The 12,426-nt window shown below is 38.4% G+C and overlaps 2 gene segments (V, D, J or C); both read right to left on the reverse strand.

The window, feature by feature from the left end:
• Positions 1-782: 782 nt before the first annotated feature.
• LOC115818892 (Ig heavy chain V region 5A-like) lies at positions 783-7,246 on the reverse strand. The segment is given in 2 exon segments: positions 783-1,081; positions 7,204-7,246. Coding segments are annotated over 2 exon segments (342 nt in total).
• Positions 7,247-8,257: 1,011 nt separating this feature from the next.
• Positions 8,258-10,705, reverse strand: LOC115819415 (immunoglobulin heavy variable 3-73-like). The segment is given in 2 exon segments: positions 8,258-8,634; positions 10,660-10,705. Coding segments are annotated over 2 exon segments (423 nt in total).
• Between the last annotated feature and the right edge of the window lie 1,721 nt (positions 10,706-12,426).

Consider the following 12,426-nt stretch of genomic DNA (forward strand, 5'->3'; position numbering starts at 1 on the left):
CAGCGCGTTGATGGGCAGTTGTAATTAGTCAGTGCATCTTTTTGAGTTTAAATTAAGTCAGGTCTTCACAGGGGCAGCACTTAGTGTGTACAATAAGGGTCACACATACAGGTTTGGTGGGCGTAGTTCTTGTTGGTTGCAGAGTGCAGTGATATATCTAGTGTACTGTGTATATGTGACATTTGATTTTGATTGAATTTGTTATTTATTTGGATCATGTACTGTGAATTGTTTCAATACGTGTCGTGTAGTTGTATCTGATAACTTGTGTCCATCCCAGTAGGGTGCTACTGTATCTTATGTACATGCCTTTGTGGTCCTGCTCCAGCATATTATGTGTATGCTTCTGTGTTGAAAGCATTGTATCGTTTGCCCCCTACTCACAATTTGCACAACCCAGGTAACTGTTTTATGTTTTGTATTAATCTATACACACATTGAAATAATCCATATGCCAGTTGTGCATTCTTGATTTGTCTCATGACTGCATCTGTAGTGGAGAACTCCTATCTAACTCCTATCTACTCCTAGTCTATATTAATACCATAGGGCTCTCCCGTCCTTAACAGTGATGTAGTAAATACCACAGGTCATGTATCTGGTAGTTCAAGTCACACTGATATTTTGTACAGCTCCTCTACCAGATGGACATAATGTGTGTAACCCATACCCATACCCATAACCCTGGATGCCATATAACACCTGGGGTGTAACACTATAGCTGTTATATATTCTACACTGAGGTTTTTGTACAAGACAGAAGATAATTTATAACACTGTGGCTACTTGGCACAGTAATACACAGCTGTGTCTTCAGTCTGCAGATTGTTACCTCGTAGTGTTATTGTGTTACTGCTGATGTCTCTTGAGATGCTGAACTTGTTTTTCAGAGACTCTCTGTAGTTTAAGCTCCCATCACTCCTGATAAATCCAATAAACTCCAGAGCTTTTCCTGCTGGTTGTCGAATCCAAGCTGTATACTCACTAGTAACTGAATATGAGGGCTTGCAGTTGATGGTCATTTGCTGACCTGGACGAACAGTCTGGAAGTCAGGCTGAATCAGCTCGTAAGAGTGGACACCTGTGAGAGATTCAATAATTATTACAAAAACATGAGATACTCAATAATGAAATGGACAAGAAAATATTGCAACTTTAATCTCTTTTGAGATCAAAGAAACTTACAGGATGTTGCTGCCAATAGCAGCACTAGAGAGACAGAGAACATGATTGGTTGGTCAGTAGTTGAGAATGGTTCCTGTAGAGCTCAAAGGCTGTTTAGGATTTAAATAGAAATTGGTCACATGAGGCAGAAAGAGGGAGAATTTACATAGGGGTTACATCACATGAATACTTGTCATCAGCACCTTCCTATTTTTTTTCCTCCTTGTAATTAATTGCATGTTTTAAGTACCTAAATTTAAGGAAAAAGTGAAAAAAAAACTGTTTCTGTCTGTTCTCCTGAGATCAGGGACTGCTGTTGGCTCATTAATACACAGACATTGTTTATAAAGGAAGAGGTTTGACTTGGACAGAGTGATAGCAAATCATGTCGAACTGAGCGCATATGTTAATATTATAATTCCCTTTATGCCACCCATTGGTAAAGTAGAATTAGCAGGTTCTTTAAATATTTTTAAGAATGTGTATTGGTATCAGTGACTGACTGGTCAGGAAAACGATCCATGGAAACAGGGAACCAAAGTGCTTGACCGTTAATCACAGAATTGGACTTGGATCTGAAGAGCAATATTAAAGGAAGGGAAGGGAAGAGGGACAGAAGTGAGAATCTAAAATACAAGAAGACATTTATGAGTGTGTGTGTGTGTGTGTGTGTGTGTGTGTGTGTGTGTGTGTGCGTGTGTGTGTGTAAACCAACAGATCTTGTCTATGTTAATATATGCAATCATGTTTATTTTATGTCACAGATCATTTACATATTTATATAAAATATATCTCTACTCTATATTCCAGTCTTGTAATAATAAACATGGAGACTTTTATAACTTTAAATTCAGCTTTATGGTCATTTGTTTTTATGATAGACGCCCACATTCAGTAACAACTTAGGTTCCTTGATAAATGCTCTTTGTTAGATGTCTGGATGCTTGCCGTTTTTTGTTTTTTTTTTGACCATGATCTAGGTTTTTAATTTGTAGCCAGCTTTTCGATTTCACATGGTCCTAAAATGTTTGTGTCAAAACAATTGTCCCCATTAAATTCTTACCTTAGTATACAAATTTACTCTGTAAAACAGGACTAATATTAAAAAACATTGCCCAGCTATTTAAGATAAGCTTTAGAAATTTCTGTACTTTTCGTTACAATTCATTGAGGTTTTTGCCACTTCATATTAATTTACTGAAGATTAACTCTTGCAAGTGACTCCATCAGGTTTTTGTACAGCACTGCCTCCCTTTCTCTCACTGTGAGTCTTTGGCACAGTAATACACAGCTGTGTCTTCAGTCTTCAGACTGTTCATCTGTAGATAGAGCTGATTCTTGCTACTGTCTCTGGAGATGGTGAAACTTCCCTGAACACCACTGGTGTAATATGTGTAATATGGGCCAACACTGTTATCCTGAATTGTTGAAACTCATTCCAGTCCTTTTCCATGAGCCTGTCTGATCCAAGCCATCCAGTAGCTACTAAATCCATCAAATCCAAACATCAAAGTGAAATTAAATGTTTAGAGATGTCTTACATCAACATGATGATCAAAAACAAACAACTCCATGGCTGAGTTGACAGGAGCTGCTCCTGTAAATGCTGTACAAACAGACAGAGATGAAAAGAGACGTGATTATAAAGGACTGAAGAGTATAACTTTGCATAGTCCACCCTCCAGAGACTTAAATAGATGCAATGAGAAACATTGTGATCAGAGTTTGGAATCTCTGAACATTTATCATTATTCAAGGTTAGATTATGATAATTCAGCTGTCTGTTACATTCATTTTGCAATAAGAAGAGGAAGAAGAAAAGTAGTCCCCATCCTCAGTATCATTAACAGGTCTAGTGTGTGACTATAAAGGATAGAATGGTTCACTCAGATGAACAGATCTAGTTTGTGATTATAAAGGGTAGAATGGTTTATCTTCAAGATGTTTAAACATGACAGTGACAGCAATTGTGACTAGTATTTTTTGTCTCTTGAATGAGTTCACATGTACTAAAAACAATGTAAAAATTAGTTATTTCTTATGTGAGAAGAGGTAGAAAAGCATGTGTTATTTAGAGTACACAAATGCATAGAAGTGTGAATAAGTTGGAGCTCAGAAAATGAGCATTTGATAAAGGTGTCTGTTCAATTTTTGCCCTTTTGGAATGTTTTCACATGAAGTGAAAAAAAAAAAAAAATCTTTTTAATGCATCTGAATTTTACCAGAATGTGAGCTCAAACTGTTTCAATCACCACTACCCTTATCCTAAGAGTTTTGCCATCCACATTGTAAATGGGTAAAAACAAATTCTGTCTTATCTGATCCTTTATACTTGACCAATGTTTTTTTTTTTTCTCTCTCTCTTTTCCTTTTTGTTTTTATCCTCTATCAGTCATGCTCCGTGGTAAACTTTAGTCACATGTTCACTTGTAACTTTCTGATTTTACAAAATGACTCTGAATTATTTATTATGGGCGGGAATTTAGTTGTCTTTTTTCATATTGTGCCCAGGAATATGAAGCAAGATCATAGTAGGTGACATCACTGAATGTAACATCCATGTTCCATATCAGATCCTTAAGGGTGCGATTCTGGTACACAATATAAACATAATGTATTGATTACCAATGGCGATAAAGAATATTTATGAATAAACTGCACTGCATTTGACATGTCACTAGACATAAGGATTTTATGTGTTTTTTTGGGGTTGAATTCAGTGAATGTGCATTTTCTTTCTTTCTTTTTTTTCAGTTCACAGGGGGAGTCTCACAGAATCATTTGTAATTACACAGTTTAATGAGTGGAGAAAAGAGAGAAATAAGTAAATGACTGTCTGACCATATTTTGTTGTTGTGCTGAATGTATGAGTCCTAAGGGGGAGACTTACAGTATCATAATTACAACGCTCCTCCCACATCCTTCCCCTTTTAATCACTGTGACCTTGAAGTGAGAGATAAAAAAGCTTAAATGGATTACCACCGGCTTTTGAATGTCATATATTTTTTTCACTGCACACACGCTGTTCTCCTTGATTTTAGACTCCACCTCTCTGAAAACCTAGAAGGTGCTGATTGGTCTCTTAGTAATCCCTGCACATGTCATTTCAGCAATCCTCACAAAATTAAAAAGATCCCAACTACACCTGATTATAAACGTTAAGTCCTGTCCAGAGTTCAACTCGTTTAAAATCTTCCTAAAAAATGACAATGAGTACTGTAATTTGAAACAAAAACCCCAAAACTTTTCAAATAGTCTTCAGAAAGAGTCAGGTAATACGAACAGTCCAAAGTAGTTAACAATATTAAGATGAAAAAGGCAGAGATTTGAGGACCTGTCACAACCTGCGCCGCCATTTTGGACTTTTAGTTTGCTATGTCTTTGTGCTCTTGCTGTGTCTGTCTCTGCCCCTCACCTGTTCCTGTTTGTCTAATTATTAACCTTGTTAATTTCTACCAATCCTGTGTTGCCCTGTTTAGTTCTCCCTCTATTTAAGTCCTAGTGTTTGCCTTGTCCGTTGTCTATCGTTGTTTGTGTTAGTTTGCACAACTGTCATGCTGCACCCTTTTGTTATTGGTTTTGTTCCTTTTTTGCACTTGTATCTTCATCTTCAGTTTGTTAGTAAAGTCCTCCTTTTTCACCGTCATCATTGTGTCTTTGCACTTGGGTCCTGCACCTCACCACCAGCGTGACAGGACCACAGTTTTAATGGTATAAAAACACTTTCAGAACAAAATGCATTTAGTCATTCATGTGTATGCCAATGCTGCAAATTCTAAATGCACAGTTTACATAACCAATCACAACTGTTCACTTATTACAGAAATCATTTAAATAAATAAATGGCACCACTTTACAATAAGTCTACCCTTATCATGGGTTTGTGAATGGTTTATAATTAGTTTATTAATTAGATTGTAAACATTTTGAAAATGATCAATAAGCTGTTACAAATGTTAGATAAAAAGCGCAACAGTCACCTGTTGCTTGCCAAATAGTGATCCCACATTTATATCTGCACTGTTGAGCCTCCAATCTCATTGGTTACTCAGGTTACTTTGTCCTCTCCATCAGCCACCATTTATACCTCTCTGCACCATCAGATATTTGTTAATGAGTTACTAGCATTTAATAACCGTTAGCATATCTTAATAGTCAAAAAGTTTTATTTGGCATATCAGATTACTGCATATTAAATTTTCATATCAAATTATCAGATTCATATGCTAAGGCTTTGGTAATATTGCTTCAGCGGTTGCCCTCATTATTATCACGAGTTTTGATAAGACATATGCTCTCATATTAGAGTGGTATATTGTGATGCATGTTGGGGGTAGATGGGCAGAGTTTCCCAGCATGCCTTGGGGCCATGGACTGTCGTTTAGCCCCAATTAGTTATTGTTCGGTTTATGTTTCCCGTTGTGTCTAGTAGAAGTGTAAGTGTATTGATCATGTAGTCTTTGTGTTGTGTTGTTAATTACTGTGATAGCTCAATGTTATCAGTGTACCGTAAATGTAATTGTCAGCATGAATGATGTACTTCCTTCCTATCGTGTCAGCATTCTAAAAATGTTACTTCTTGCTTTGCAAAACAGACTGCTGAAGCTTAGTTGAGAGGGATTTTAGTCTGACTGCTGGTGACTAATTAGTACATATAAATATTTGAAGATTACTTGTCAACATTTTACAGTATGGGCTCAACAGAACTGGAAAGATAACAGAAAAAAAAGTCTGTTTAAGTTTAATGGGTCACTGACATGCTGATCGTGAGAGTTCATACCGTTGTGGTTTATAAGCAATATATAAAACTGTGTCTCTAGTTTCTATGTTTACTCTTATGGTTGAACTCTGAAAACACAATATGTGAAAAATATTTGACATATTAATATACGTTACAACAAAAAATGATGCATTTCATTTAATTTCTGATAAGCCACACTTGCTTTCTTTCTTTCTTTCTTTGGTGAGTATGAGGACTACAGTTTTGGGGGAGTATAGTAAATATGGCTATAAATATATGGTGGCTAATTAGTATGCATTTAACAAACTCCTACATAGAGGTTTTTATACTGGATAGCTGCTAGTTCACTGCGTGTATTTGACACAGTAATACACAACTGTGTCTTCAGTCTGTAGATTATTCCCTCGTAATGTCATTGTGTTACTGCTGGTGTCTCTTGAGATACTGAACTTGTTTCTCAGAGACCTCTCCCTGCTGGTTGTCTAATCCAAGCTGTAGCATCGTCAGTAACTGAATATTAGACCTTGCAGCTGATTATCAGGCATGCAGTGGAGGTGGACCCAAGCGCAAGACACAATGATGGTGGTGACAAAAAAGGAGGACTTTACTTACAAAATGTAGATAAATAAACAGGTGCAAACAGGAACAAAGACCAGTAACAAAAAGGTGCAGCCAAACAGAGTGTAACCAAACACTAACAACAACAGACAAGGGACAGGTCAAACACAAGGGCTTAAATACAAGAGGAGACAAACAGGGCAAACATGATTGGTACAAATTAACAAGGGTAAAATGAGGTTAATAAATGGAATAAACAGAATCAGGTGAAAGGCGGAGACACACACGGAACAGGAGCGCAGGACATTTCAAAATAAAAGTTCAAAGCAAGGTGCAGGCTGTGACACTGATGATCACTTGCTGACCTAGATGAACAGTCTGAAAGTCAGGCTGAATCAGCTCATAAGAGTGGACACCTGAAAGAGATTCAATAATTATTACAAAGACATGAGACATTCAGTCAAATACTTTAAACTGTCAGTAAAATGGACAACAAGATAATGCAGCTTTAATCGTTCTTATTAGACTAAAGCAGGGGTGGGCAAATCCAGTCCTGGAGGGCCAGTGTCCTGCCGGTTTTTGTTTTCACCTCTTAGTTACCTGTTAATTTTCACCTTTAAAACAGGCGTGCATGCTCTTCAGCCAATCAGAGACTGTATTTAGTTGGTTGACAAGAAAAACAGCAGGACCATGGCCCACCAGGACCGGATTTGCCCACATCTGGACTAAAAAAACTCACAGGATGTGGCTGCCAGTAGCAGCACTAGAGACGCAGAGAACATGATTGGTTTTGAAACTCTGCTTGAAGAATCTGTCCTGTACAGCTCAGAGGCTGGTTAGGATTAAATAGAGTGGTCACATGAGACAGAAAAAGGGACAGTTTGCATAGAGGGGTCTCATTACATGAAGCATTTTTGCCAATTTTTTCCTCATTTTTTCTCCTTGTAATAAATAAATAAATAAGTCCAATGAATCAATTTACATTGTCATATGAATTATGTAAAGCCTTGGATTTGTGAACTTTGATTCCTGTTATTTCTATGCAAAAAAGTGAGAGGATATCAGTTTTTTTTTGGGAGGGGGGGTGTTGTTCTTTTTCTCTCCCTTACATTCATTTACTCAAGTGAAGGCCAGATTAATATCTATGAGAGGTTTCAAGTGGTTTAAATTCTGTCCCCCTGGTCATAAAATGTAATTATCACCAAAAATATGCAGTGTCATTTAAGGATGGATACTGCCCTCTGTAGGCCAACAGCTACACTTTTAGGACAGAGATGTTATATTCGCACAATTTGTGGATTTTTTCCCTTTGGACTCTGTCATTTATCTCCAAGGAATATTATATCTCAAATTGCTGAGATCCCCGAATGGCTTGTTCAGTTTCTTGTACACGTCCAGTCAGTCAGTGTATAAGATATCCAATGAGTCAGCGTGTGAGTACTAAAGAAACTGCCAGCCTGTGGTTTGTGCTCTCTCTCTCTCTCTCTCTCTCTCTCTCACTTAAAGACATACACACACACACACACACACACACACACATGCTATGAGGGGCCAAACAGGAAATATATAAGCATAAAGCTGAATATATAAAAGTAATTCCTGAACATATAAGAAAAATTCCTGAATATATAGATGTGTATATATAGATATAAAAATTATAGATATAAAAATTCCTGAATATATAGATATATATACCACATATTAATTTAATCAATACATGAATACATGCCACATCAGTGAACTATCATGCTGTAGTGTTATAGGCAATTTTTTTACCACAGAAAAAGTTTATTTCACACTAGCAAGGTATGAGGAAATGATTTCTGTACGACTTTGTGACTCCCCTCTCTCACTGTGTCTCTACGGGCACAGGAATACACAGCTGTGTCTTTACTCTTCAGACTGTTCATCTGTAAATACAGCTTACTGCTGGAGTCATCTCTGGAGATGGTGAATCTTCCCTCAACAGACTGGGAATAGCTGTTAGCAAAGCTATAACTGGCAGTCTCTAGAAATGCAATCCATTCCAGACCTTTTCCAGGAGCCTGTCTGATCCAAGCCATAGCAGAGTTACTGAAGTCAAACCCAGAAGCTGTACAGGTCAGTTTATGAGATCCGCCAGCTTTAATGATCACCGGTTCAGACTCAGTCAGTGTCTGTCCCTTCACACCTGTGAACAGGAAAAAGGAAAGACTGAAAAGATAAATTCACAACCATTTGAGATGATTTGTGGTTCTTAGACAGCACCCAAAGGAAATAAGAGTCACCTGTTAAACACACAGTTAATAGAAGGAGCTCTGAGAGAGTCATGGCCTTATTAACAGTTTCTAGAGAAGTCAGTTTAAAGCCAACAATTCCCTCTGTGTGCTACTGCAGTGTGAGATATGGAGAAACTGTGAGGGAGATTCTCACAGTTTTGCATAAACTCCACCTTATTGCATCATAATCACTGGTATGACCGGACTGAGAGTGTCAAATCTCAGCCGTCTTTATGGTATTAAGATTAAGAGAACAGAGTGTGATTTCATAGACCATGATGCTTTCCAGGAACACCTCACAGCATCTACAGGGTCTTTCCCTGTATTTTACTGAAAGGTCTCATTATTGAAAAATCTCAATTGTTTTTATAAGTTCAACACAGATCAAGAAGGCCTCATTAAAAGGGCCTCATTAATAAACTATGTGTACTGTGCTGCAGCGCTCGTTCTTTAGAGGAGTTGTCTAAAATGAATTTTACACAAATACTTAGTGATAAATGTATCAAGCTTATGTTATGGAACTCCAGACAATACAGTTCTCACTAACACAAAATCACAGGTAAGATGCATCGACAGTTTTGTAAGTTGTAAGAGAACAAGTGTAAATGATGATGTGCATTTGGTGCAGAGGAACCATAACATTTATAATGTATTTGTGTAATTTATCCATCAGGTAAGTCTGATGAATCTTCTTTGAACGTTTTGTGCTCTTTCTGTAACTGCCCATGGTGGTACTGTAGGTTTTGCTTGACAGTACAGTGATAGAGTGCTACACTACGTTGCGTTGAGATGGGGAAGACCCTTCACTGTGTGTGTCACAGAGTGTTAAATAAAATCTAATGACATCCAGTGTGTGAGGAGATCCTGAACTTGTTTGTCAGTGAGTCTTTTACCCCTTTTCCACTGCCACGGTGCCGGTGCCGAATGCCTAATCGAGCACCGGGGCCGCACTTTTCCACTGACAAAATACTGGTGCCGGTGCCGAAAAGCTGGCACCGGCACGGCACCACAGAATTGCTGGTCCTAAAAGTTGGAACCGCTGACATCAGAGGCTATGCAAATAAAAACCACGCGAGAACCAATCAGCTCAGCGTTTGATGTGTTTGCTACATGACGTTCTCTAGAGAGGCGGGAGTAACAAAAGTCTGACCAAGATAGCAGTAGGCTAAAGGCTATATGTAGCATGAAAATATGTATACGATTAAAAGATGTATGGGCAATAATTTGTGTCTATTACATGAATGTAGTCGGACCCAGAATGGTAGAAAAAAACACTCACTCTCTCGGCTCTGGCTGGTGCAAATAGACCACTGCAGACTATCATTTGAACACTCTTTTAAACTTTTGAGCTAGGTGACAGGCTTACTATTTTCATGAATTTCGCCCCACAGCGAAAAGTTTTTGGGCAAAATTTGAGGTGTTTCGCTGTGTGGAAGTCTAGCATAAAAGTAAAAAGCAAGCAGATGCGTTCTGTCCAACATTATTTTTTCCCCACAGAATTTACCCAAACTTTCGCTGCGTAGCGTTCGGTTCCGAAACCTGTGGAAATGCGCGCTGGTTCTCAAAAGGCACCAAGGCTGGCTCCGCACCGGCACCGGCACCGGCACGGGCACGGGCACGGGCACGGGCACGGGCACCAGCACCGTCCTAGTGGAAAAGCGCTATTTGTAACCCGTGCTACCACTGCTACAGATATAACCAATCTATTCCAGCATTTTTCCTGCAGGCTGTTGTAGTTTGTACAGTAGCTGCATTCAGTTAGTGAATATCCAGAGACCTTAAAGGACAAAGTCGTGGACTGACCAGGCTTCACAACCATAGAATCAGGCTGGTTCAGCTCAATGCAGTGAACATCTATAGACAAATAGAAGAGAACAATTAAGTTACTGAGAGTGAAGAATACTGATTTTCACAAGTTCTTAGCTGTTTATACTTACTGAACACAGCGGCAAAAACCAACAAGACCACAGATCTGGGGCACATGGTTTTTGTCAGAGAAGTACAGAGAGGAGGTGCTGTTTTCTTCTCTACACAGCTCAAGGGACATTTACAGAGAAACACTGTTAAAATGGGGAGAATGGGGAGAGGATTTGCATGAAGGACAAGTGATGAGCAAAGTAAATGAAAGCATAATATATGAAACATGATGTATAAATATATCATAGGGCTGAAAGCTCAGCCTGTTTCCCTCTCTCAACTCTGTCATCCCTTCTCCCTTTCTCATCTCTGTCATGTCTCCGTTCTCTGTCCCCCTCACTCTCTGTTCCTCTGTTTTTCTCCCTCTAGTGGTCAGTGTTGGTTTGAGTCTCCATTTACCTCCTGGTTTTTGGTGTAGTCCTGTTTTGATTAAGTTGTTACTTTCTGATCTTTTGAATTAGTCCTGTTTAGTTCAGTTATTAACTGCTCCTGTTTTCAGTTAGTTTTGCCTCATTTAGCTCTGTATATATACTTGGTTTTCTATGGTTCTTTGTCTGTCATTGTTTTGGTGATTGTTCTGCGTCATGTTGGTTTTCCTGCCGGATAACTGAAATTTACTTTCTATAAGTTTTAAGTTTCTTAATAAAGGTAACACTGACCTGCACATGTATCCAGCCCTCTTTACAAAACGTGACATCTTCTAATTATACAGCCACTTTTACGTTTCATGAGATTTAGCCACACATTTACTTGTAATTTTGTGAAATTGTAAAAATATTCGAGATGTTTGCTGGGTAAGTACACAATAAGGTCTTTTTTCATACAAAATATACACAAAACATGGAAGTTGGTGATATAACCCATTTATATTTTTCAGAAACTTGATAATATATATTCAACTGAGATTATTGAAAATAACTTCTAAGTTAACAAGGAGTCAGACACCTGTTTCTGTTAAATCAGGAGACTTTCTTGTACATACTTTGCATTTATTTCTGTTCCAACACCACAGACTGAGAATTTTGATAAGATTGTACAGTGAGGCCACTATTTACATCTGTATTTCTTGGGATGATGAAATTCCATTTATGAAACAAAATCTTTCCAAAAAATGTCTCATTCTGTAAAGCTGGACAACAGTTGCCTCAACCCTTATGCTAGTCTACAGTTACCTAAATTAGAAAATGTGTACAGATGCTCACAATCACCAACCACAACATAGTGTATGAAAATATGATGAACTCTCTTTGAAAATATGCACTATGAATATATCTAAAAAGATATAATACATAAGAAATCTTGAATTAAGCGGGTAACAGAATGTCTGTAAAAAGCAAAGCTGAAACCATCATGTCTGAATCACCTTCTAGCTCTCCCTTCTCTCCCTTTTAACTAAGCTGTAATAGCTAGTCTTGCTGGAATCCCTGCCTGCACTCGGCACACGATGTATATTTTCTCTCTCTCTCTCTCTCTCTCTCTCTCTCTCTCTCTCTCTCTCTCTCTCTCTCTCTCTCTCTCTCTCCCTCTCTCTGTCGAGCCACACATGCTACTCACCACACATGCTACTCCTGAGATACCAGTGATCCTGACTTCTCCTGCCTTCTGGACTGATCCATCCTGGTGTTATCATCTTTCATCCCCCTGTCAGCCTCATGTCAGCATCGCCATCCCTTTTGTTCATGCTCCAATTTACTTGCAATTGTAACTGCCCACTGGGTCGGCACCTATTGCACACCTGTCTGGCCAAGGAGGGGTCTCCTCTCTCTGTGGTCTTTCTCAAGATTTCT

Source organism: Chanos chanos, chromosome 8 (assembly GCF_902362185.1).
Source record: "Chanos chanos chromosome 8, fChaCha1.1, whole genome shotgun sequence".
Lineage (NCBI taxonomy): Eukaryota > Metazoa > Chordata > Actinopteri > Gonorynchiformes > Chanidae > Chanos > Chanos chanos.